The sequence below is a fragment of the Elephantulus edwardii genome, unplaced genomic scaffold (assembly GCF_000299155.1).
Source record: "Elephantulus edwardii isolate Elephantulus edwardi_28Jun2011 unplaced genomic scaffold, EleEdw1.0 scaffold00215, whole genome shotgun sequence".
Lineage (NCBI taxonomy): Eukaryota > Metazoa > Chordata > Mammalia > Macroscelidea > Macroscelididae > Elephantulus > Elephantulus edwardii.
Window position 1 is genome coordinate 4,017,472 of NW_006399965.1, and position 26,594 is coordinate 4,044,065.

Genomic DNA, 26,594 nt, shown 5'->3' on the forward strand with positions numbered 1-26,594 from the left:
CACTGAAAATGAAAAGCAACGACTTGAGGTGATCCATGTTTGAACTATCTTGTCTCCACAGTGCTTTTCATCTACTCTTTAATGTGATTTCCCCCTCTTTGATTAGAAATCTCCGCCTACATCACCCAGGAGGTAACAGCACTTTTCCCAAGGGACATCGGACTGGTAGATCATGTGAAAACTGGAAATAAAGAGCAATGTCATCTTCAGAAATTGGGCATTATTTACACAGTGATTTGTAGCTGATTTGAGAGACATTAGACAGCCTCCCCTCTCCACATTCTTTTAAAAATAACCTAAATTGGTTTTTATTATGATTCCAAGGCAGTTAGCATGGTGAAGAGCTCTAGTCTCTGTTAACCACCCCAAGAAATTACAGTGCTCTCCAGGGTGCATTTTTTGGGGGATGAAGAACTCCTCATTTCTGGGGTGCTTGTAAGTCTAGTGAAGGGTCCCTTGGCTTCTCCTGAAGATCACCAAACTCGACATTTGTTTTCTCGATTCATGAATGAATTCTTGCGGCATTGAAAGGCTTCTGAAAACTCTGGAGAATTCTGCAACGTCCCAATAATCCTTGAAAACAAATAAAAAGCCATCATCAGCATTTGCAAACCATGGACATACCACCACAGAGCGCTGTGGAATTTTTCTACACAAATCAAGCACATAAATGTGGAATTTACAGTTTAAAAAAATCGAATACATTCACCAAAGTAGATATTCAGATGGCCAACAAGCACATGAAGAAATGTTCAAAATCCCTAGCTCGAAGAGAGATGCAAATCAAAACAACTATGAGAAGGAAGCAACAAATGCTGGTGAGGTTGTGGAGAAACTAAAACCCTTATTCACTGGTGGTGGGAGTGTAAAATGGTAAAACCACTGTGGAAAGCGATGTGGTGCTTTCTCAAAAAGTTGCAAATAGAGATACCATTTGACCCAGCAATTCCATTACTGGGAATATACCCCAAAGAGACCATAACTGACACCCAAGCAGATATATGCACACCCATGTTTATCACAATAGCAAGGAGTTGGAAACAACCCAGGTGCCCATCAACAAACGAATGGATAGAGAAGCTGTGGTATATTCACACAATAGAATACTACGCTGCATTGAAAAACAAGGAACTCATGCAATATTATTCAAAATGGGTGAGTCTGGAGGACATTATGCTGAGTGAAATATCTCAGTCGAAAAAGGACAAATACTGCACGGTGCCACTGCTGTAAAATGGGACTGATATCAGGGTTGGGTTAAGACTGAGAAAAACTGGATAAATTGCGTATATTGCATTGAAACAGATGAGAGAAAGAATAATTTAAAAGCGATGATAGGGTCTTATGGTTATCACAAGAGTCCACAATTAAGGCTGCATAGTGGAGTGTACTTGGGGCGGTGGGAGGGGTGTGGGGGGATTGTATATCAAAGAAAGAATTTTTCTTCTACTTTTCAAAGAGAGGAGTGAACTGGGGCGAGGGCACAGAGGGGAGAGCTGGGCAGGGAGAAAAGTGCAACAATGAGTGAATGGAAATCTAAAATCTCTGTAAATGTTCATTAAAATTATTAAAATAAAATCTAAAAAAATAATTAAAAAATAGAATATGGGGGGATTGTATACCAATGAAGGAACTTTTCTTTTACTTTCAGAGAGAGGAGCAGACTGGGGAAGAGGGGTGGGCGGGGAGAAAAATGTAGCAATGAATAAATGGAAATCCAAAATCTCTGTAAATGTTCATTAAAATAAAATAAAAAGAGAATATGAAAAAATAGTCAAATATTTGAAATATGAGAATACTATGTCCCATCTCATTAACGTTCAGTTCCTTGTTAGGTGCCATCAACTATGAGTCATAACAACCTCCTGAACTGCAGATCTGAACCTCGCCTACCATGTGCCATCCTCACAGTCTCGTATGTTTGGGCCCATTGTGATAGTCACTATGCCAATTCAGCTTGCTGACAGTCTTTTCACCGACCTTCCACTTCCCCAACATGATGTCTGTTTTCCCCCCAAAGACTGGCCCCCGCCTGACAACCCTGTCAAAGTACGTAAGACAAGGTTTCATCATCCGTGCCTGTCAGGAGCACCGTGATGACACTTCCTCTAAAACAGAATGACTAAAAAGCAACAAATGACAGAAAAGCAACAAAATGTGAGAGTTAAGAGCACATATCTTAAGGGGGTAGGGGAGGAGAGCACATAGCTAGAGATAGACTATAGGGTTTAAATCATGGCTCTGGGAATATTCATTTAATCCCTCTGGGCCTCAGTTTTCCTTAAGTGAAAAATACATGTAATGATCGTGAACCTTCTTTTTGTAGTTGTTACTGGGGCTGTTCTACTCTTGGCACTGAGTACTCATGTACAAAGTGGATTTGCTCTCTTGTTCTCAAAGCCGCGTGTTTTCAGAAGCAGACCGTGAGGGCTGTTTCCTAAGATGCCTCTGGGTGGCTTCAAACTGCCAACCTTCTAGCCAGGAGTTGACTACTTAGCTACCTAGGAATTCTATTCTACCCATGTTTTTGATAAATAATTCATATTTGAAATTGCCTTTCTGAATAGTTTGGCCAAAAGAAAAGAAAGCAGAACTGTCCCTTGAAAGGGCTCACATAATAATAATAAACATCACAGACTTTAAGCAAGTACTTGTTTACCTGATAGAGGAGGGTGGACAGCAGATTACCCCACCCCCTCAGAAAGCAGTGCTCAGAGATTACAAACTAGAATCAGCCTGAGTAACTGGAAAGGGTGGGTAATGCTCAAATGTGCTCTAATCTCTGACCCCAGTGGGTGTAAAACCCAGCACTTTAACTTCTGTTGGTACAAAGCTACTTTACAGAAGGCAAACAGGCAAACAGCACAAGGATGTGGAGGTTGGGTTTGAGCCCCCTGCTGGGGGCCGAGTGGGCTCCTCTCCCACCTACCCTAGATTGGGACAAGGCTGGAATAATAAAGGCCAAAGACTATTTACTCGTTAGCCCTGTCTTGCTCCCCTCTGATGGAGTGGGTCGCGTGGACTGGAGTTGTAGGAAAAGTAGGAGCAGTTGACACAGAAATAAATTCTCATTTACCGACATCTTTAAAAATGGCAGCTGTATTAACACACATGAGTCCTCTCTATACCCACCTCATCAAAACAATCTTTAAACATTCAAATCTGATTACTTACATTCACCTAAAGCTTCTGAAGGAAATGTAATCTTATCACGCCTTGCAAGGTCCCCATGGCTCGGGTGATAATCTCAGGATTCTCATAATACCAAGTACATTTCTGTTCCCATTTCTTATTGGGCTGCAGTTACACCCACCGATTTTCCATTCTTCAAACCTGCCAACCTCCTGCCTTCCTCAGGATGTGTGATGGCTCTACTCCTTGAAAGCTACTCTTTAATGGTTAATTCCTTTACATGCTTCAAGCCACCACTTAAAAATATCCCCTCCCTGGATGCCTTCACTGATAGAGAAATCAGTTCTTTGGCCCGCACAATCTCTAGTAAAATACTTCTCAGTGTTTGTAATTACGTGTTGTCCTTCTTTCCCTCCTGTCACATCCATTAGTCATTTCTATGAAGGCAAAATATGAGATGCTTCTTGTCCTTGTGAATCCCCAATCCCTAGCATAGTGCTTTGTACAACCAGGATTCAGTGTCCAGTGAACATGAATATATTAGGTTAGGGCTTGAGGAAAAAAAATATTACTCAGTGGTTTTGTTATTTGCAGCCGTGGACCAATCAAGACGGGAAGAAAGCATTTCCTTCCTCTATCCACATTTCAACAAAAGGAGCTTCCTAGGCTATTTCTAAAAGTTGGCTTCCGTGTTGTGTCCAGCAGACCACATCAACTAGCTCTTCAACTCATCACCACAACTCTCCTTTTAGGATGATTTTATTTTGTTTTAGGGCTCACAGGAAATAATTAAAAAGAATTATGAGTGAAGTACGTGCAGAACTTGGAAATTTACACCTCTTAGTGTATTCAAGGCAGGGAGCTCAGTGGCCTTGTCTGGAGGGAGATGTGCAGCTGTTACTCCAAAGGCCACACCCCTCTGATGGTTCTGCAGGAGAAAGAGCTCCCAGCTCCTCAGAAACCTACTGAGAGGTCAGCTATGAGCCGGTTCCACGGACAGCAGGGAAAGGACACTGAGGAGGAAAAATGACTGGCCTCCCCAAGACTGTGAGGGCCTGGAATGGGAGATTACACAGATGACAAAGAACCTTCCTCCCGAACCTGAGCAGGGTCCCAGAAGGCCTCTCATAGGACGGCATGTGGCTGCTGAAACGTCTGAAGGGGTAACGCAGCCCCTAACTCGGGCTCATGACTCACTCTCCAGTGTCTTCCCTGTCACCAGTTCAAGCTGAAGAGGAAGCTATCCCTTCATTCTGGGCGTTTGATGCCTCTGGATTTCTGTATGCGGAGAATCTTTTGTTGATTGCTGTAGAGTGAATCACAACTTACAGCGACACTATGAACAACAAAAGGCCTGATGCGTTTCTACAACTATTGTCATTTACGAAAGTTCATGGAGTTTCCAGAGGCATGTTGTTTAGAAAGCGGACACCACTCCTGCTTCAATATTTTTGAGTCTGATCATAGCACTTCTAGCATTTTGATTGAGGGAAACCAGTCTCATTTCTAACATATGCACATTTATGAACAATTCACTCCTGATACACTCTATCACACATGAAGGAATTAAGAGATCTTAGGCATCAGCTCTTACACTGGTCTGGGTTCTAGGTCTCTAAACTAGAGAAAACTTGGACTTAATTTAGTCCTTGCTTTCCCATTTCAGGAAATCCTACACAGTGGCTGAGAGAAGGACTTGACTTTGGTTTGACTCTTCCTCGATCTGGGAAGTAAGTTTATGGACTAACCAGGAAGATATTTCAGTGAATTATAGACATCCTTGCAGTTGGACAAATATTCCAACAAAAATGTCCAAAACCATGGCTTAATTCCACATGTCTTTTAAAAACATCCTCAAACAAATCTATATTGGAGGAAGAACAACCAAGGGTGCTCCAGAGACACAGGGATAATGACACATTGTCTCAAATACTTCGGAAATGTGATCAGGTAGGGCCAGTTCTTGGTAAAAGATATCACGCTGGGAGAAAGAAAAGGTCAGCAAAAGAGAAGCAGCCCCTCAACCAGATGGACTGACAGTGTCTGGTAACGCTGGACTGGAGCACGGCGGAGGTTGTGAAGGTACAAGACAGGGCTAGGTTCTGATCTGTTCTTGTTCAGATGGTCACTGAGATGTAGTTGTACCAACGGCACCCAACAACAACGTAAAAGGGTGACACAAAACCTCCAAGTCCTCCGAGACCATTACTGAGAGTGAGCAGATGTGCTCGACGTAAAGTCCACCACTTCTATCTCTCCATCTCCTTCCAGCTCAAAACTTCATTCAGATGATTTGTTTCTGGATGATTAGGTCAACCACCCACCAAGGTTTCACGTGGTTTCTTAGAACTCGAGTTAGTGTTTGGTTTTTTATGACAGCACATCTTTCAGCGAATGATACACCTCATAAATAATTTATCTTGAAAATAAATACATTATTAGTGAAATGAATAATTTCTCCAAAATAGGGATGATTATTATTTAATATATTAATATTATTACTATTACTTGGGCTACTTTGATTAATTTTATGTGTTCTGAAAACTATGCTGTTTCTCATGTTTGTGTTTATAGTAACAAAAGTTACTAAAGGCTTTTATTTCCTTGGCAAATAATCCCTTGTGTTCAAAGTATCTATGAAATAGGGAGTTTAAAAATCATGTGACAAAGAGTGGCCTTTCTATAAAATAATATATCTGACTATCTCCATCTGCCATTAACAGCATTTTAAATTACTACGTAAACTTTTTTGCAACTCACAGGATCCTGAAAACCCTATCATTACTTGAAAAATTTGGTTGTAATGATAGTGGTCATTCACAAATTAAGCATTTAATTTTACCAATATTAATAAACTTTCATGATTATTTAGAAATTAAGCTATAGTGGACACATATGTTATACCATGAATTTATGAAGATATAAATATCTGAATAGATTCCTAAGCTTTAAGTAAAGGTTAACAAATATTGATAGGAATCTCTTAAGATTCATAAAAATACACACTGGTATTTATAAAGATGTCAGAAACCAATGCTAAAAAAGTATGCAGAGGAAACATCAATATTTCAAAGTGGGCTTCATTTAAATATGTCTTACTGGTTAAAATGATGCTGTTATTGTTGTTAGGTGCCATCAAGTTGGGCAAAACTTATAGCAACCCGATGAACGAAACATCTGAACCTAGTTCTGTCATTTCCTGATACACAAGATCCCATTGCAGCAGTCAGTGTATCAATCCACTTGGTTGAGTGTCTTTCTCTTCTTTGCCCCCCGCTTCCCAACATCATTTCCTTCTCCAAGGAATACCATGTCCTAGTAACATATCCAATATGTGTGAGGTGAAGCCTCATCATTTTTGCCTCCAAAGAGCACTCCGGCTGCACCATCTCCAAGTCCTATCTATTCATTGTCTTAGCTGTCCATGGGATGTTCAGTGTTCTTCTCCAACACCAAGTGCTCAAAAGAATCAATTATTTTTCTGTCATCCTTATTCAATGTCCATGTCTCGGATGCTTAGCTAGTAATCCCAAAGACTATGGCCTGAATAAGACATACCTTACTCCTCAAACTGACATCACTTTTCTTCAGTTAATTTGCAAAGGTCCCTAACTGCAGATTTTCTTAGTGTAACCTGTCTCCTTATTCCTGACTGCTGGTGCCAAGGGTGTTAATTGTGGATCCAAGCAAGATGAAGCTGTTGACAGCTTCAATCTCCTTCCCATCCATCATGATGCTGCCTATTGGTCCAATGGTAAGAAACTTCATTTTCCTGACATTGAGATGCAATTTATACTGAAGGATGACTTCCTTGATCTTCTGCAACAAGCACTTCAGGCCCTCCTCACGTTCAGCAAGTAAGGTTGTGTCATTTGCGTAACACAGGTTATTGATGAGTCTCCTTCCAATTCTGATGCCACACTCCTCCTTGAAGAGTCCATCTTCTCAGATAATTTGCTCAGCATACAGGTTATATAGGTGTGGAGAGAGAATACAACGCTGATGCACTTTCTTCCTAATTCCAAACCATGCGGGGCTCCCCTACTCAGTTCACACAACAGCCTCCTGACCCAGGTATAGGCCCCTCATGAGCACAATCATCCAGAGTCAAAGGTACAAAGAGCAAAATTACTTGAACATATTCAAATAAAACCCTAAAGATAATACTCTTTCTAAAATGCTAAAAGTTAAGCTATAGGAAACATTTTACGCATTGTCAGATGGTGCTAATTCTAGAAAGTATCTTTTTTTTCCCTTGCGAGGAAATTATTATTGAATCATTAAAGCAACTAAATTGAGATCATTAAAATTGAGGTAGGATTGGTATGATTTTGTTTATTTGGACTTGTCAAAAGCTTTGCCAAATCCTCATGTTATATAGAAATACTGTGCTTGAATAACTTTTGAAAACCCGTTATCACTGAGTCAATTCCAGCTTAAAGCCGCTTGTAGGACAAAGTAGAAATGCCCGTTGGTTCCAACGGTTGTAACTCTTTATGGAAGCACACTGCGTCGTAGTTCTCCCACGGAGCTGCTCCGCCGTTCATTTAGCCAAGTGCTTTGACTACTACACCATTAGTCTTCTTATGAATAATATACTTTTAAAGATAATAATAAATAAATACTAAATAATAATAATAAATAATATTAATAATAATAATAAATAAATACTTTTAAAGACAATAATCAGTATTTCCATAACAACCATTCCCTGCAGTGATTGTATACCTCTAACCACCAACTAGAGTTCCTTAAAAAACAAAGAATCCCTAATATTTTAAAGTGTGAGTTCAATTTCAAGACTATCCAGATAAAATAATTAGTACCACAAATTTGAGTAATTACATATTTTAAAATACATAATGCTCTAGTTGTTTCTACATGCAAAGTCAGAACCAACACGGAGCTGGCCTTCGGAGGGTTGGAAGAGGCTGTAAATCGCATGAGAGTGTATGCAAATTGTTGGTTTATATTGATTTATATGTGAGCTAATACAGAATAAAAACTTTTTAAAATGCCACTTGGCCTTATGCACAAATTAAAAAAGAAAAATTGTGTGGGAGAAGAGAGTCCATTTTTTCCCCCCTGTGATAGCTCATAGATTTGAATCGCATATGCCTTGGGGTTGGTAGTACAACTCATAGGCCACCGTTATTATGTGCTGTCAAGTCAGAACTGACCCATAGCTGACCCTCCAGTGAGTTTTCAGAGGCAGTTAATGGCATACGAGGAGATTGTCCATCCTTCTCCCACAAAGCAGGTGGTAGATTTGAACTGTGTGCCTTTGGGATTGCAGTGTAGCTTCTTACCACTAGGCCATGAGCCCCCGAGTTCTCTTAGATAAACATAAGTTTAAAAAATCTTTTTTATTTCAGTAATATTTCTACATAAATCATGCAGCATAATCCTTTAATTAGTAACTCAGTACAGCTTTTTAAGGTGTTTTTAAAAAGTGGTTTCAATTTGTACAGTCAGGAAGCAGCCTGTTTCCAGAACTAAATGTCACCTCAACCTCTTGCCAAGGAAATCCCTCTACCTCCAGGAAAAATAATAATTTCTTTGACAAATGGTTGGCATTCTATTTACCCTTTAGAAGAATACATATTTTTCTTATTAAGAGTGAAAAAAATATTAAAAGTGAGTATATCTTGAGGCAAGAACAAGGAAAATTACTCACAAATAATTTCACATATTTATAATAAAGTATCGTTTTCAATTTAAAATCGAAGGTAGAACAGTTACATTTGCATCTGTATTATTCAACCAGTCTCCATTCCTGACATCTGAATCAAGCAAAACATAAGGAAATGATAAAACTTTTTTTAACTGCAACTTTGAAAGTTGCCAAGTCTACAGCATTGCTGCTGCTTCTACCCCCTTTTATAAAAATAATTTTTAAATACATACTACTTAATAATTCATTGTCCAAAACATTTGAACTCACAGCCACTTAATAGACACTTAAGAGCGCTGGTGGTGGAGTTAACAAGCTGTACTTAAAACCCAAACAGTGTGTGTCCTCTGTGGTTGGAATCCACACTGGCTCTGTGGTGGGGCATTCTCCTAGCACTAAGGTTTACAGCCTTGGGAACCCAAAGGAGGGTCACTATCAGTTGGAATCAACGAGATGACAATGAATTTGAAGGTCTTTATCATTCATTAATATAATTATCTTAGCAACGCTCAAAATGTTACAGTTGGAAGAATTTGAGATAAGAATTGATTTAGTAACCCTTGTGCATGGGTCATGGCTGGAACTCAGTGTTTCTTACATAATACCTTATATTGTTTTTACCATAATAATATGTTTTCTGGACCAATCAGAATGAAGGAGTGGAGTAACTTAAGATAGGAACCTTAACAGGAAAGAAAATGAGGAAAGAAACATCAGAATAACACTAATTAAGAGCCAAAATGAAGAATCAGCAAGACTCAGCGTCAGTGGCTTTTGTGCATAGGAGTAAAGACATAGATTTTGAAGATTTTACTAAAATAATAAGCACTGAAATCATAATGAGTTGTCACTAATATCTGTGTCATCAAGAAACAAGAAGAGCTTTTAATCAGCGTATTTGGGCTAAGGGCAGGGAGAGGAAAGAAATTTTAAAAAAGAGATTGTAATCCAATAGTTAAAACACATTAATATTCAAAACATAAAATATGGCCATCACACATTAACTTAAAATTTCTCATTCTTTGAGGATATCAGATGTATAAGGCATTACAAAAATATCGCTTCACCTAGATTTAGGAATACAGGCCTTCATTTCTGGCAATATGCTAGCTGGACTTTGACAAATTATGTTATTCTGGTGTTTTGTGTGAATTTATAAATACTCTGTTGTCCTCAGAACTATAGATGGATGGATGGATGGATGGATGGATGGATGGATGGATGGATGGATGGATAGATAGACAGACAGAGATACATTTAAACCACTGGATCCTTCATTAAGGAAGAATGACAATTTTTTAAAACAAAAAAGAAAAGAAACATTGAACAAAGCATAATGAGAACTAATGCAGGGATTTTTGCTACTCATCACTTAAAAGTTGTAGCTTGGGTAGTTTACTCACCCCCATTCTTATCCTCCCCACCAAAAAAAAAAGAACACCTCAAGCTCACTCTCACTGAGTGGGAACTAACCCATGATTCTCCAGAGCATTTCTGAGGCTTTAAAATGTAGAGGAGGAGACGGCCTATCTTTCTTCCCCGGAGCTGCTGAAAGATTTGAACTGTCCGAGTAAGCTGGCCTTTCATTTAGCAGTGGCACTTTCTAGAGACTAGGCATAAAATAAGCAGGTACTGAGTGCATCAATTTTGAAGGGACTAATAAACCAAGTATTAGATGATGAAGTTGATTATACTAGAACAAGCTTAAAAATCCTTTAAAATTTGAAATTGCCATTTTATGATTTTGTCATTTGTAGAGGGACTTCAGGCTTTTTGTTCATCTGAGTCGTGCTCAAATTGAAGGCAATCAACAACAACACTTAAATTTATAAGGAAGGTAGCATCAAGAGTGGAGGAAGTCTCATAAAGACCCTGCGCTATGTAGATGACACATCTTTGCTTTTAGGACCTGAAGTATTTGCTGAATAAGGTTAAGGACTAAAGTCTCAAATATGGATTGAAGCTCCACATTAAGAAGACAAAGATTCTTACCACTGGGCCAGTTGGCAGCACCATGATAGATAGAAAAGAGATTGGGGTTGTTAATAATGTCAGCTTGCTCGGCTCTACAAACAATACTCTTGGCACCAACATCCAGGAAATCAAAAGATTAATTGAATTAGGTAAATCTGCTGTCAGGGACCTTGCCAGAGTGTTGAAGAACAATGATATCTGTCTACAGACTAAGGTGAGCCTGATCCAGGCCATGGTATTTGCAATTACTTGCTATGCTTCAGAGAACTAATGACCAAAGATAACAGAAGAACAATTGATGCTTTTGAGCAGTGGTGATGGAGAGGAGTATTGAAAATACCATAAGAAAAAACATGTCTTTCCAGGAGAGGGTGAAATCAAGCTGCTCTTTGGAGGCTAGCATTTTGAAGCTCTGTTTCACATCCTTAGAGCATGTTGCCAGGAGGGACCAGTCCTTAGAGAAGGACATCATGCTTGGAAAGGTGGAGGTACAACACAGGAGAGAAAGACCCTGGATGAGATGGACTGACATAGTGACTGGGGCTATGGGGCAGGTGTGTTGGAGACTGAAATTGGCTCAGGATAGAACAGACATCAGAGCTATTGCGTATTGGGTTGCTATAAGTTGCAGGCGACTTGACAACACATAGCAAGAACAATTGAATTTTGCTTTTCTCCAAGAGCAGATGATCTGAACAGTGTGTCCATATGTATTTTAGATGCTGTTGTTGCTCTTAGGGGCTGTCAAGTTGACTATAGTGACCTGAACCTTGCCCTATCTTGTACCAGCCTCATATCTCATATGCTCAAACCCACTGTAACAGTCACTGTGTCAATTTAACCTTGAGGGTCTTCTCTTTTTCTGACTTGCCAACTTCCCCACAATCACGTCTTTCTCTCTGTCTTGAGCACCCCGCATGAGATGGAGTTTCACTATCTGTGCCTCTAATGAGGCCTGGCTATACTTTCTGCACAAACAAGATAGACTTGTTTGTTCTTTTTTGATAAGTTATAGGATAGCCAGAACTCTTCTCTGATATTACAATTCAAAGCCACTCGTTTTCTTCTGCCATCTTACTAATTTTCTAACTTTCAGGTGTATAGAAAGCAAATGAAGAGACCATGGCTTGGATTGGGTGCACCTTAGTCTCTAAACTGATATCCTTGCTCTATAGCACTTTGAGAAAGTCCTCAACAGTAGATTTTCCCAATGCAACATGTCTTTTGATTTCTTGACTTCTGTTACCTTGTGCGTTGGTTTTGGATCCAAGAAAAATTAAGTTATTGACAACTTCAATCTTTTCCATCTAGCATGATGCTGTCTATTGGTCCAGTGGTGATGATTTTTGTTTTCTTGATGATGAGATGTAATCTGTATTGAAGGCTATAGTTTTTTCATCTTCTGCAGAAAATCTTTTCATATCCTTCAATGTCTACAAATAAAGTTCTATCAACTGTATAATGCTGGTTGTGAATGAGTCTTCCTTAAATCAATTCTGTCCAAAATAGATGTATAGGGAATGATTCTATTTTAATCCCTTGTTTGCTGAGAGTTTCTCATTTGGAATAGATTTTTAGATATCTTCTGATTCAACCTTCCATTCTACAGAGCCTTTTTCTCTACATCTTTGATAATTTTCTTTCTGTATCAAGACACTTTTTCCTAGAGCTTTGGAAACAACCTCATCACATGTTAGACAACCTCTAATGGGAATTTTCTCCACATAACGACCACAAATCTTTATCTGGAATACCTATGCACTGATTCCAGGCTTAAACAATTCAGAACCACTTGTGTTTTAAGTTGATTTCTTTGTTAAAATCCACTGAACACTACATACTGCTCACACATATTCTCCCGCTAAGAACAATCGTGCCACTCAGCTATTCTTGGCTAAAGATAGCTTATCCCAACATATTCTGTGGGACCTCTCTTTGACCCTAAAAAGAAAAGAATAGACTTACAAATGCAGTACAGTCTGAGGGAACTCTAGTAGCCCAGTTTAAGGGGTTGTGCGGCCAACTCATAGGCTTCTAGTTGGAGTCCACCTGCACCCCATGAGGAAGATGAGAACTCTTCTCTCATGTAACTTACACCCTCTGAAAACCCGCTGATGGGCCAGCAGGTCAGTGCTGAGTTCACAGCATGGAACAGCAGTACAGTCGTAACAGTTAGAAGCTTGAACGGGACACTGTTACTGTTGGTCATATCTACGCACCTGAAATTGCCTGGACTGTGCACGTCTGTTTTAATGGAGTTGACGGCGTACTCTGGCCGGTAGGTCCCGCACCAAACCTAGGGACAGAAACAGAAAAAAGCGAAGAAGTGATCTCAGATGAGATCGAGTACTATCTGTTCGGACGTCACTTGGTCAGACTGAGTACAAGCAAATTTCTCATTGCACAAATTAAACGGGAAGCCTGTATTTCCTATTTACTCTTGGAAGAACGTTCAGCGATAGACAACCAGGAATATAGTTCTTTATTATTAATATGATCTGAAAGTCTGTTACACACAGTGACAGCTGGTCAAGTCAAATGCCATGTCATAACTGATTAAAAATAAGTAAACCCAGAATGCAATATCTAACTTACTGTGAAAATAAAATTTTTAAAAATTTCATATCTAGCAATAAAAAAAAAAAAAGAAGATACAATACCTGGGCAAAGTTCAAGAAGAATAGTTGTCTGTGGTTTAGGTTAAGTCCAGGAAGTAACTTTTCTTCACCATTCTTTTTAACATAATTTTCATAAGCCTAGGAAGTTAATAAAATAGAAATATGATGCTTATTATTCCTAAACTTACATAGAAAGAAAATGCAAAAGGTCACATAACTAAATAATTAACCTTTCATTTCAGAATCCCACGATAAGACATTTAGATGTGATAACCCACCACCAATTCACAGGTTGGCAAGAATAACTAGAGTCTGGCACATGTCACACAATCAATAAATGTCTTTTGAATGAATGGATGACATTAATTAAGTGCTGACAAACCTCCCTGAATGTTGTTCTATAAATAGATGGGTATGTCCTGCCAGTTGGCTCAATTAATTGCCAAGAAATTTTGCAATGTCCATATTTAGCTGAGTTACAACTCTTAGAAAAAAACAGACTCCCACCAGACTTCACCTCTTTGAGTAATTCTTACCAAATCAAGGATTTCTCCTGATACTCCTTAGAGACCTCGTAGTCTTAGATTCTAAGGATACGAATAAGGGATCATTGTGAATTTCTAAAAGGATAAAACGGCTAACTGACATTCCGCTAGACCGGGGTCAAATCCCACTATCAACGAGCTAATTTAACTCCTTGACCCTCCATGGGTTTTGGAGGCTATAACACTTAACAGGAGAAGACTCGCCACCTTTTGTCCACAACACTGCTGGCTGAGCTGAACCACTGGCTTTCAGGTCAGCAGTCATACACTAAGACACCCAGGACCCATTCAATTTACTTTACTTGAATACTAGAACATATTCTTGCATTCTCAAGGATTTTGCATAGTGCATAATGTATCATAATGTTGGCAGTTCAAATCCACAGTTATCCACTGGGAGAAAGCTGGGTTCTCTTCTCCCGTAAAGGTTTATAGCCTCAGAAAGCTGATTCAAGAGTGGCTCTGAGTGGGAACAGAATCTGCAGCAATGAGTTTATGTTACTTATTGAAAAATGGAGACTTCCTCTTCTAAACCTACTTAAGGATCGACAGGAAACTTTCCGAGATGTGGCACTTATAATTAAATGCAAAGGAAAGTGGGCAATTAGATGATGAGAAGACATTTCTTTTTTTTCCTATTCCCAAGCTCAACTAATTGACTTGACTTTTGTTATGTTGACTTGGTTCCAACTCAGAATTCAGCAACTGTCAAGTCCTGAAACCCAACCTCTTGCTTTGTTTACCCTCCCTGATGCAGCCACTGTGTCAATCAGTCTCACTTAGTGTTTATGCCTCATGTGAGATGCTTTCTCTCATTGCCAAATGTAACGTGACTTCAAAATGTAACATGAGGCTAGGCACTGCATGTTAAGATCTCATGTCTTTTCAAAGTGCAATGAAATATTTGCACAAATGGAAAGCACTAGTTTCAGTTCTGCATTTACTTGAGGTGAAGGTCTCCATGGAAGCACTGTCAGCTCAGACTCTGGCTGGCTTTCCCAGCAGTGATTCTCAATCTGGCTGCGTGTTAGAATCACCATGTGAGGACTACGTGTGCCTTTCACTTTCAGCCAAGATGAAGTGACAGGGACTAAGTTTACTTTCCCATCTGAAGCAACCAAAGGACAAAATATACGAAACAGGGCTGCACAACGCTGGACATCAGCAAAAAGGAAAGTGATCCCTCAGAGATGTGAATAAGTAAGGCGAAACTTCCAATTGTTCCAGCTTATTTCCTGGAAAGAATTTCCAGTCTAGGTAGTGAGAGAAAACCTAGGTGGAGGCCTGAGTGTTCTTTGAGTTGCAGAGAAGGAACTGCCAAGGAGAGGAGGGGAGAGATCTCTACAGAAAGAGAACCCTTGGAGCCACAGAGAACTGCATGCTGTATGGGGATGAGAAGTGATGTGGACTTGTGCAAATAAGCTACCTAAGGCTAAAAAAAGAACTACCCAAGAACACAGAGATATCAATGCCTGCTATCTGCAGAAAAAGGGAGCTCTGGTGGCCTTGCAAGTAAGGCATTGTGCTACCAACCCAAACTGGTCTGAATCTACCAGTAGCTCCGCAGGAGAAAGACGGAAATCTCTTCCTGTGCGATCTACACCCTCTGCAAACCTGCTGAAGGGTCAGCTATGAGTCGGTTCTGACTTTATGTCAATGAGAAAGAAATATGCACAAAGCTTAGAGCAGTGCCTATCCTCAGCAGAAAGAATGGATAATCTCAAAAAGTGCTGTCTATGCAGTTAAGGGTATAACTGTCTCCTGACTAAGCACAGATCCCACTTCACCTAACAAGTGTTAAAGCAAGAATCAAAAGAGGCAAATCAGTTTCAAAATCTTTAACTGGGTCAAAACAAAGCTCAAGCATATTTAGGGGAATTAAAAAGTCTTCAGCATCCAGAGTGGTAAAACATACCATGTCTGGCATCTAATGACGACACTACCAAGCACGCAGAGAAGCCGGAAAGGTGGGCTCCCCACCCAGCCCCGGAATTGGCTGAGATGCATTCTTTGGGGAACTGTGCGGCCAGCTCAGTTTCACAAGCTCCACTCTCTGTTCAATCTCGCAAACTTGCTCAAGGTGCATGTCCGCTCAGGTGTTTCCACATTGCTCCGATGCTTCCTCTAACCGACCAAAGTTCCTTCTCCTTCTTCCCTTTCACCCAGGTTTTTCCATGGTGAACAAAACTTCTTACCTCTTCACTCTTTCTGCTAACTACTCCTTCCATCCATGTGTGAGAGAAGCTTCTGGAAGCTCAGTTCTGGAAGCATTTCATTCTCTGGGCCCTCTCAGGTGGACTGTGCTTATTCCCTACTTGTGGGTTACCCTGGTTTGAAGGTCAGGCTTCAGGTCACTCTCACTCCTTGTTTCCAAGATCATTGTTCTTCTACTCTTTCATGAAAATACACATTTTATTGTAAACATAGCACTTAAGAGGCTATCGTCTAATCTTTGCTCACATCATCAAATGAAGACACTGTTTATATCTGATTTAATAACATTCTTCTATCTACAGTTCCTAGAATAGGATCAAACACGTTTTTAAAAAAAATCATTGAAAAGACCCAGTGTGAAAAATCAGTGTATATTTGTAATTTTGTAAGTAAACCAGTATAAAAGAAAAATTTTATTTAAAAAAAAAACAAAAAAACCCATTGGGTTGACTTTGACTAGTGGTGTCTCCGTAGCATTTTAGATGATTGACATTTTGAAAGGAGATCACCAGACCTTTATTCTGAGGTACTTCTGGGTAGACACGAACCAGTAAGTAATCTCTTAGGTTGCAGTTGATCATATCTATTGCTTGCACCTCGCAAGAGACTCTTTTAATCACATAGTTCAACTTTTAAGACGTATTTGCTGAATCCAAGAATCGATGGAGGCCTAAATGAGATTCTAAGAGATGAAAAAAAAAAAACCCCAAAAACCAAAAAAAAACCCAAACAAACAAATCTAGCCACTGTTCTTGAGAATTGACTCAGACCTAGTGTGACCTTTGCTTAGGTTTTGAAGCTTATAAATCTCAACAGAGGAGACAGGCTCACAATTTGTCCCTGGGGAAGCCATTAAGTTCGAACTGCCAGCCTCCTGTTAGCAAGTTAACATTCTTCCATCTGCTAGAACAAAGTCTCTTCAGTTCATTCTCTATCATTATAATTGAACTATGGCTTATATTTGTGTTTTGTGGTAATTATTGTTCTCAAATGATGCTTCACGTGCTATGAAGCTGAGTATTTTGTCTACAAATTACTCAATAATCGTGCAATAATAATTCTTAGGCAGCATGTGCTCTCAGAGTTATTTCAGTGACTTACTCTTAGAAACACATTGTCTTCTCTGAAAACTTTGCATGTGTTCTCACTCTTGTTGAGAAAACATTTCTTGATCCTTCTTTTCTTTGGTTTCTTGGAGGTTCAGAGACAGATTTTAGGCTCAACAATTGGCACTGTGTTGTTATTATTACTAATTGACAAGCCTCTGCTAATTTCTACAACTTATTGCTTAGACTGTAAGTTCCTTTTGTAAAATCCTTTAAATGAATTAAGATAATAAATACGCTAACTGCTGTAATGGGACAGGAAGATTATGTCGAGAGAAGATAATGACGAGACTCACTCTGTAAGCTTGTCCGATACCTCCATTATCAGCAATATTTTCTCCCAACGTATTAATGCCATTGAGCTGTTTGGGGGGGGGGGGGAGGGAAGGAAAAAAATCCTTAGCTACAATGAAATGAAATGTAAATCAAAACATAAATACTCTATTCAAGATTTAACATCTATAAAATATTCCAAGGAAAGGCGGGCTGACATACGTGCTGGCCGCCAGCAAGGTCCCATGTGAAGTTTCCATACTGGTACACCATGCACTTGGACTGCTCTTTAAAATTGTTTGCAGACTGTGGACTCCACCAGTCAGCCAGGTCTCCATCTTTATTAAAGTTTCTGCCTGTAATAAACATATTTAAGGAAAATGCCAGCCTGTTACTCCAGCTACAGGGAGCTGTCTTAATCCATAGTCCAAGAATCGAAATATCATAGTGAGAGGGCAAGAGACTGGGCAGAAGATAACAAGTTTCGTCCTCATCCACGGAACTGATGAAGCCTGAATTTCTAAGCTGTGAACGTACTTGATATTTCACACAATGTTTCTTTTATGGCGAAACCCATCATCCAGCTATTTAATATGTTTTTACAAATACAAAATCTGTCCCTTGTACAAATTAGTGACACTGATTATATTGGACACAAGGTGTAAATGTCACCCAGTCACCGAGGCCCCGACTCTCAATACCTTGGCCAAGGCTACCAAAGAGAACATTCCTAAAATCGGGTCTTATTTCTGTCACATGATTTTTCACCTGAACTGAACATGCCTAATGGATGTTTGAAGATTTTAAAGAAAGCAACAATCTTGTTTTGGCATTCACTTACTATTCACACAGCCTTCACGAGACACTCCAGGCTCATGACTTCTCTCTACTTGAAGCACAAAGATTAAGTCTCCTCCCACCATTGCCCTGCTCCCCGCTGAACCCCCAATTTTCTGGGAGCTTTCCTATTAACCATAAGCTACACTGTTATTTTCACTTTTTTATCTTTAATAGAAATTATATGTTATATGTTTGGCACTTAATTGTATTATCTTTTCAAAATGTAAATATAGTATGGTGTACAAAAACAAAGGTTATGATGTCAAATTACCAGAACTAGAACTCAGTCTGTAAATTCAAAATTATTTTCTATCCAAGTACCAGTGTCCATAGGACTCTGAGTTACTTGTCTTGAGTAGGTCTGATCCGGGTTGTTGATTAATTCCTAGCTCTGTGACTCTTAAGCAAGTACTTTGGTGGTTTCTTCCTCTCGTTGAGAAATGAAAATAGTAACAACACCTCTAGCTCTTAAGATTACTGTATAGCCCTCCTTCCAGCCTCTCTTCCCCAACCAGATCCCTGCCACCTCCCAGCTGGCCCGTGAGGCCAGCGCCCTCTGTGGGGGTGACCCTTTCTGCAGCTTCGACGTGGTGGCCACTGGGAACCTGAGTGTGGGCAGCGCCACCAAGGCCGCGCACCAGCTGCACCTGCACCGCATGCAGAGCCTGCAGCCAGTTGTGTCCTGTGATTGGGTGGCACCCCCTGCCAATGGACACAAGGAGGGCACCAGCTACCTGGCCGGCTCCACTGTCCACTTCAGCTGCAACCATGGGTACAGCCTGGACGGACCAGGGGCCAGCACCTGCCAGGGAGATGGCACCTGGTCCCTTCCCACCCCTCGGTGCCAGCCAGGTAACAGTTACACGGTGCTGCTGAGTGTTATCTTCGGGGGCCTGGCCGTGGCCCTAGTTATTGTGCTGCTGTTCATGCTGCTACGTCGCCAGAAGGGCCACAGGGACCTTTGGGGCTCTGGGCCATGAATACCAGCTACCAGTCAAGGCCACACAGCAAGACTCAGATGCTTGGGACCCAGGGCCCATGGGGCTTGGACCACACACAGCCCAGGCTGTCCTAGAATTTTTGATTCTCAAGTCTCTGGCCCCAGAGTTCCAGCATTTAATTCTTACAGTTCCAAATCCCCATGACCCTGACCCCCAATGTTTCAGTCCTGGTATTCCCAGGTCGTCCCCAGTGCGTGCTGCCTGCCTTGATCCCCAGCTCTGATCCACTTCAGGGCCCTGGAGCTGCTCTTCCTGCAACAGGGACAGCCCCTCTGCTCACCCTGCTCACTTGGGTGTCCCTTAGCAGTGTCTACCTCTTGTTTGAGGAGAAAATACAGCCAGTGTGTGGTGAAAAAAAAAAAAGATTACTGTATAGTTTGATTGAGGTGATGCTCTAACATATACAAAGACTCATTATTACATAATAGAAATTTAATAAACAGTGACTGTAATTAATCATATCTGTGCAGTATTGTTTTCCTACACTCACTGACAGTGGGGCTGGTCCTTCCATGGAATACCTAGAATTATGCTTGGCACTGGACAGATACTAAGGAAGTCTTTTTTTTTTTTTTTTAATTTTACCCTTCCTGTCTCCTTTTCTTTCCTGCCTCTCTGAGACTTGGAACTTGTTAAGGCTTAGTAATCTGCTCTATTTTTCCCTGTACAGATGCACTAATCTTTATCAGAGCTTCAACTGTCACCTTTATATATATCTCATGTCTTTAACATACATCTCAGCTTACACTGAAATCCCAAATTCATTTTGCTACTTGGTGCAGCATATAAACAGTTAAATGCCTCTCATTGGTAAGGTCTTGAACTTATGGATATGATTTTATGGATAAGATGAAACAATGCAAACAAAATCCACAACAAAACACACCACCAAGGACAAGTAACTTGACGAGTTACCAGAACCAGACACTGCCAATTGACTGTAAACTTAACATGTGATTTTAAGGCATGAGCTCTATCCTCTAAGGCTTTGGATAAATGAGACATGCGCATGAAGAATAAGATTAGACATTATCACTGTGTTAGGAAACATCAGAGTATTTTCTGAATGTATATATTTTAGACTATGTATGTGTGTGTACTTACATAATTATTTTTATGGGTATTTTTTTAAAATCAATTTTATGAAAGTTTACAGAGACTTAGGATTTCCAGTCACTCATTGTTGCACTTTTCTCCCTACCCACCCCCTCCCCCCAGTCCACTCTTCTCCTTGAGAAAAAAAACTCTTTCATTGTTATGCAATCCCTCCCCTTCAAGTCCACTCCACTATTATTTATTAATTTTAATGAAAGTTTACAGAGACTTAGGGTTTCCAGTCACTCATTGTTGCACTTTTCTCCCTGCCCACCCCTCCCTCCCCCAATTCATTCTTCTCTTTGAAAAGTAAAAGGAAAATTCTTTCATTGTTATACAATCCCCGCCCCCCCAAAGTCCACTCCACTATGCAGCCTTCATTTTGGACTCCTGTCCAGACATAATACCTAATCACATACCCCTTTTAGTTTTTAAGCAGCAACTTTTTAAGGTTTTAAGTTGAAAGAATGGTGGTCCTAGAGTCCGATGATATACTGATGAATGTAATTCTGTATTGATAAATCACAGTAACTCTTAATCCCGATATCAGAACCAAAGGAAATGTACACTGCCCCTTACCATTGTCATCAAAACCGTGGGTGATTTCATGTCCAATGACCATGCCGATGCCCCCGTAGTTCAGTGAGTTAGACTGCTGGGCACTGAAGAACGGAGGCTGCAGAATGCCGGCTGGAAAAACTGCAGGAAAGAAGAATTAAAGATAATTAGTGACAACGTGCAAGAATTGACTTTACAGCTATTAACTTTGACACCTTTTCAATCTGTTTAAAACACCACCTTGGTGCATTCATCCATACCATCTAATATAGGACACACTGCTGTGGTACATTTACTTTTGTGATCTTTATTTTCCTTTATTTCATTTTAAGCATCCAAATAAATTGCTATATTGTGCTTAACAAAAAAAAAAAAAAAAAAGATGATTAATGGCATTCTTCTGTGACAACAGGCCTGGGGTGAGGAATGGGCCTGCTAAGCTTTTAAGGAAATAAACTTCTCAGTTGAAAACAAAAAAAAAAAAATTCTGTGGTGGAAATGAATACAGGTTTCTTCTTAATGATGCGAAAAAAAAAAACAAAAAAAAGCATGTACCCCAAAATAGCATCATAAACTATGATTATAATGCCAATTAACACTTTAGTTTTCCAAACCTTTTAAGATTGTTTACTACATTAAGGAGTCAGGACACGGACTAATTAAGTTTCTGGTGGAAAACTGGACGTAGGGAGAAATAGCTACTAGAGTAGCTGTAACTAACAGTTACTATAGTAAGCACAGTGCTTTAAAGTTGTCTCTCAAATTTTAGTCATGCACAAAGGTTTATTAAATAAACACAGAAGAATTTCATGAAACAATGTATAAGCAAGAGCCCGCAGTGATGAAGAACAAAGCTCAAGCTTCTCTGAAAGAAACAGCAAAAAACAAAGCCCCAGGACCTGATAGCACACCAATCGACATATTTCAACAAAAAGATGCTACCCTGGATGTTCTCACCAGGTTGTATCAAGAAATCTGGAAGACCACCTGACCACTTGACTGAAAGAGATCTATATTTGTTCCCATTCCAAAGAAAGGTGACCCTACAAAGTGCAGAAATTATCGAACAATATCACACACAAGCAAGATCCTTCTGAAGATTATCCAAAAAGGAATGAAACAGCACATCAACAATCACCCTCTCTAGAATGAACTTATTTGTTCTCCTAGCAGTGCAGCAGTCTATGATATATTCAGTGCTCTTCTCCAGCACGACAGCTCAAAGGCATCAAAGAGAACTGCCTGAAGTGCTGGTTGGATTTCAAAGAGGCCATGGTACTAGGGATATTATACGTAATGTCAGATGGATCATGGCTGAAAACAGAGAATACCAGAGGAATGCCTATTTGTGTTTCATTGACTATTCAAAGACATTTGACTGTGTAGATCTTAACAAATTGTCACTGACTCTGAGAAGAATGGAAATCCCAGAACACTTGTTTGTGCTTATGCAAAGGTTATATTTGGACCAGGAGGCAGTTGTCAGAACAGAGCAAGGAAACAATTCATGGTTCAAAATTGGAAAGGGTGTATGTCAAGGATGTGTCCTACTGCCATACATTTTTAATCTATATGTGGAACAGATTATCTGGGAGGCTGGGATCTACGAGGAGAAATATGGCATCAAGATTGAAGGTAGACTCATCAGCAATCTGTGTTATGCAGACGATACGACCCTGCTGGCTGAAACTGAAGAGGACCTGAAGCGCTTGCTGCAGAGGGTCAAGGACTGCAGCCTTCAATATGGATTAAAGCTCAAAATAAAAAAAAAGAAAGATTCTCACCACTGGGTGGATTGGCAGCATCATGATAGATGGTGAAGAGATTGAGATTGTTAACAGCTTTAATTTGCTTGAATCCACATCAACACTCTTGGTACCAGCAGCCAGGAAATTAAAAGAGAAATGCATTCGGAAAGTCTGTTGTCAGAGACTTCTCGAAAGTACTGAAGAACAATGATGTCAGTCTGGAGACTAAGATGCATCTGATCCAGGCCATGGTCTTTGCAACTACTCGCTCTGTGTCATAAAGCTGGACAATGACTAGGGATGATAGAAGGAGAATTGATGCCTTTGAGTTGTGGTGCTGGAGAAGAATATTGAATATGGGCTGCTAGGAGAACAAATAGGCTTGCCCTAGAGAGGGTTAAACCAGGCTGCTCTTTGGAGGCAAGGATTCTGAAGCTTCGTCTAACATACTTTGGACATGTTGCAAGGAGAGTTCGGTCCTTGGAGAAGGACACCATGCTTGGGAGGGTGGAGGGACGGTGCAGGAGAGAAAGACCCTCAAAAAGATGGATTGATTCAGTGACTGGGGTAATGGGATAGGTAAGTTGGAGACAGTGAGGTTGGCACAGGACAGAGGAGGGTTTAGGGTTGTACATAGGGTCACTATGAGTCACAGGTGACAGCACATAATAACAACAATAACAACAATAAAACAAAAAATAAAGAAAAACTACCACTTCATTGTCACTGGGTTGGTTCCAACTGATGGAAGAGCTCCCCTGTGGCCACGGCTGTAAGTCTGAGAAGGAGGGAAGTGCCTCCTTCCTCTCCCAACGACCAGTGGTGAATTTGAATCGTTGACCTTTGGTTTAGCAGTCTGACATATAAAATCCCTCAAGCATCTAAGCTTACTTTATTTTTCAGGAGACACACAATCACTCTCCCTTTCTGTTTAGCTCTTTGTGTCCTTCCTCTCCCTGCTGCCCCACACTCACCATCAGAACCTCAAATGCCAGCCCTCTAAGAGCGGAGATCTAAAAAAAAAAAAGAGCAGAGATCTAGGTGTCTATCCATTCATTGTTTGTTTGTTTTGGTCCTTTCATCTTTGTTTTTTTCTATTATCTCTAGCACCTAAAATCAGAACAGTAATACACATAATAGATGACCAAGAAACATGTTGGTTATTTTTTTTTAAAGTATCAGAATAAGCAACACTCACTGTTGTGAACTCAATTCCTATTCATAGGGAGCCTCATCGGGGTTTCTGAGGCTGTAAATCTTTATGGAAGGAGACTTGCTATTTGTTGTCGCGACTCACAGCGACCCTATGTACAACAGCCCTAAACCCTGCTCTATCCTGTGCCAATCACACTGCCTCTGACACACCCATCCCGATTACCCCAGTCACTGAATCAATCCAACTCATAGAGGGTCTTCCCCTCCTGCGCTGTCCCTCTACCATACCAAGCATGATGTCCCTCTCCAAGGACCTGTCTCTCCTTAAAACATGTCCAAAGTATGTCAGACGAAGCCCCAGAATCCTTGCCTCCAAGGAGTAGCCCGGTTTAACCCTCTCCAGGATGAATCTTCAGGGTACATTCAATACTTTTCTCCAGCACCACAGCTCAAAGGCATCAATTCTCCTATCTTCCCTAGACATTGTCTAGTAGATTTGAATTGCCAACCTTCTAGTGAGCAGTTTGATGCATTAAACACTACGCTAATGACAAATGGAATGAAAACTCTTTTCATGATGCTTTCAACGAGATCAGCAGCAGAAGAACTCATAGTTTCATGTCTACTCTGATATCTGTAACAAATAGGCCGCTTTCTCCAATGGGATGCTCCATATACTCTTTGACTTTAAAATGTGGAACAGCAAAACCATTTATTTCCCTTCTAAACAATCATTTTATTGACTTTATTATTTTTTGCTAATGACATTTTGCTAATGGTTTCCCAGTCACCCAAAGTGAAAATTCCATAATTGTTTTTCATGTATCCTTTCTTACAAAGTCTTTTTACATTTGCTGTAGCAAACACCATGTCAAACACCTTCCTTCCAGTCACAGCTCAAATCTATTTATTTCTTCTTTTCTGATTTCCTGCCATCATTTATCTCACAATCTCATTTCTTGTCTCAAAAACTGCTTATACCTGTCTCCTAATTGGTCTCCCAACTTCCTGTTCACCTCATTCTAACCTATTTACTCTTTTTAAAAAATTTTTATTGTTAGATTTTTTTTTTACTCTTAATCTATCCTATTTACTCTTAATCTATCCTGCACCTAGATTAACTCTGGTCATTATCACTCCATCCTTTTTAAACAAGCAAAGCACTCAATGGCTTAGCATTGCTCTCTGAATACAAAATCTTCCAGCTGGCTTTTGAATTTGTAGTCCTGCCTACTTATCCAGTCTCACCCATGCCTTTTCCTCTCCTACCCAACCCCAACAATTTTACATATTATATATCCCAGCACATTATACAACTTTTATCATCTCTCAATTTCTACAAATGCTTTGAAAAAAAAAACCCTTATAATTTCTGATATACGTTAATTACTGCATCTTTTTATGTTCTCTCAGAATACGTTTCCCTGTTTTAAGTTTTAAAAAAGATAATTGTTAATCCAATTTGCTCTGTAAACTTTTACCCAAGTCTGAACACAAGTTTTTTTTTAAAAAACCCAACAAAACCAAATCACTGTTTTGGACTATAATATTTAGAGTTGGCTAATCTCTGAATTCAGAAAGAGGTTAAGATTGACGTTCATATTTTATCTTTTGTTTTATAACTCTAGTCTCCAGTAAAGAAACAACATGTTCTGTAATCTAAAAACAAAGTAACACCGTAGTATCAATATTTATTAGTATAAAGCCCTGGCTTTTGCTAATGGGATACAAAGAACAATACTGTTACTAAATCATGGTTCTCTTTAAAACAAAACAAACCTGGAAATATGTTACAGCAAATGACCAAAAAAGAGAAAAAAGAGGAAGTTTATCCATAAAGATTTCTGATGGAAATCATACTGTGGATGCAGCTGCCTGAACTATTAATAGTGCCAAGAAATTATTTTTAGTCTAAGGTACAAAATTAAGGGTAGTGCTTTATTAGCTTAAAGTGAACACTATCTCCCACACGATGTACTTGGATGAAAATCCACCCGTTATGTAACATGCACTTAAGAAACAAGCTATCAGGACTAAACTTGCCGCTTTAATTATATCCTGACATGCCATTCTTCCAGCAAGTGATACAATTTTTTTGAAGATACCATGTTAGATATTAGTCTTCAAGTTAGCACTGTAAATGATGCTATCCCTTTATTCTGTCAGCTGGATATTTTTTTTTTAAATTTATTAGTATTAATTTTAATGAACGTTTATAGAGACTGAGGATTTCCATTCATTCATTGTTGCACTTTTATCCCTGGCCCATCCCCCCCCCAATTTGTTCTTCTCTTTGAAAAGTAAAAGAAATATTCTTTCATTGGCATACAATCCCTCCCCCCAGATCCTCTCCACTGTGCAGCCTTCGTTCTGGACTCCTGTCATGACAATAACACCTAATCACATATCCCTTTTAAATTAGTCTGTTATTGGCAGACTTTACCAAGTTGTTTCCAAACAAATGTTTGTTTGTGTTCCTAATCATAGACTTAACTTAAACGAATTACTGATTAATGAGACAAAAGACTGGGTCCCCAATCTTTTCCTATTGCTGTGAGCTGCCATGCAGTTGACTAGGACTCTGACAGTAGATGGGAGTCTTTTCCTGCCCTGCCCTGCCCAGCCCTGCCCTGCCCTGCTCTGCTCTGCCCAGCCCAGCCC

The 26,594-nt window shown here is 39.9% G+C and overlaps 1 protein-coding gene across 1 annotated transcript in view; it reads right to left on the reverse strand.

The window, feature by feature from the left end:
* Positions 1-350: 350 nt before the first annotated feature.
* Positions 351-26,594, reverse strand: part of MME (membrane metallo-endopeptidase) — a 154,811-nt gene continuing 128,567 nt past the window's right edge. Inside the window, exons 18-23 of the mRNA XM_006897781.1 lie at positions 21,052-21,171; positions 17,759-17,892; positions 17,560-17,625; positions 13,441-13,536; positions 13,000-13,076; positions 351-573 (exon numbers count right to left, since the gene is read on the reverse strand). Coding sequence (XP_006897843.1) covers positions 474-573; positions 13,000-13,076; positions 13,441-13,536; positions 17,560-17,625; positions 17,759-17,892; positions 21,052-21,171 — 593 coding nt within the window. The 3' untranslated portion in view covers positions 351-473. The remainder of the gene's footprint in view (positions 574-12,999; positions 13,077-13,440; positions 13,537-17,559; positions 17,626-17,758; positions 17,893-21,051; positions 21,172-26,594) is intronic.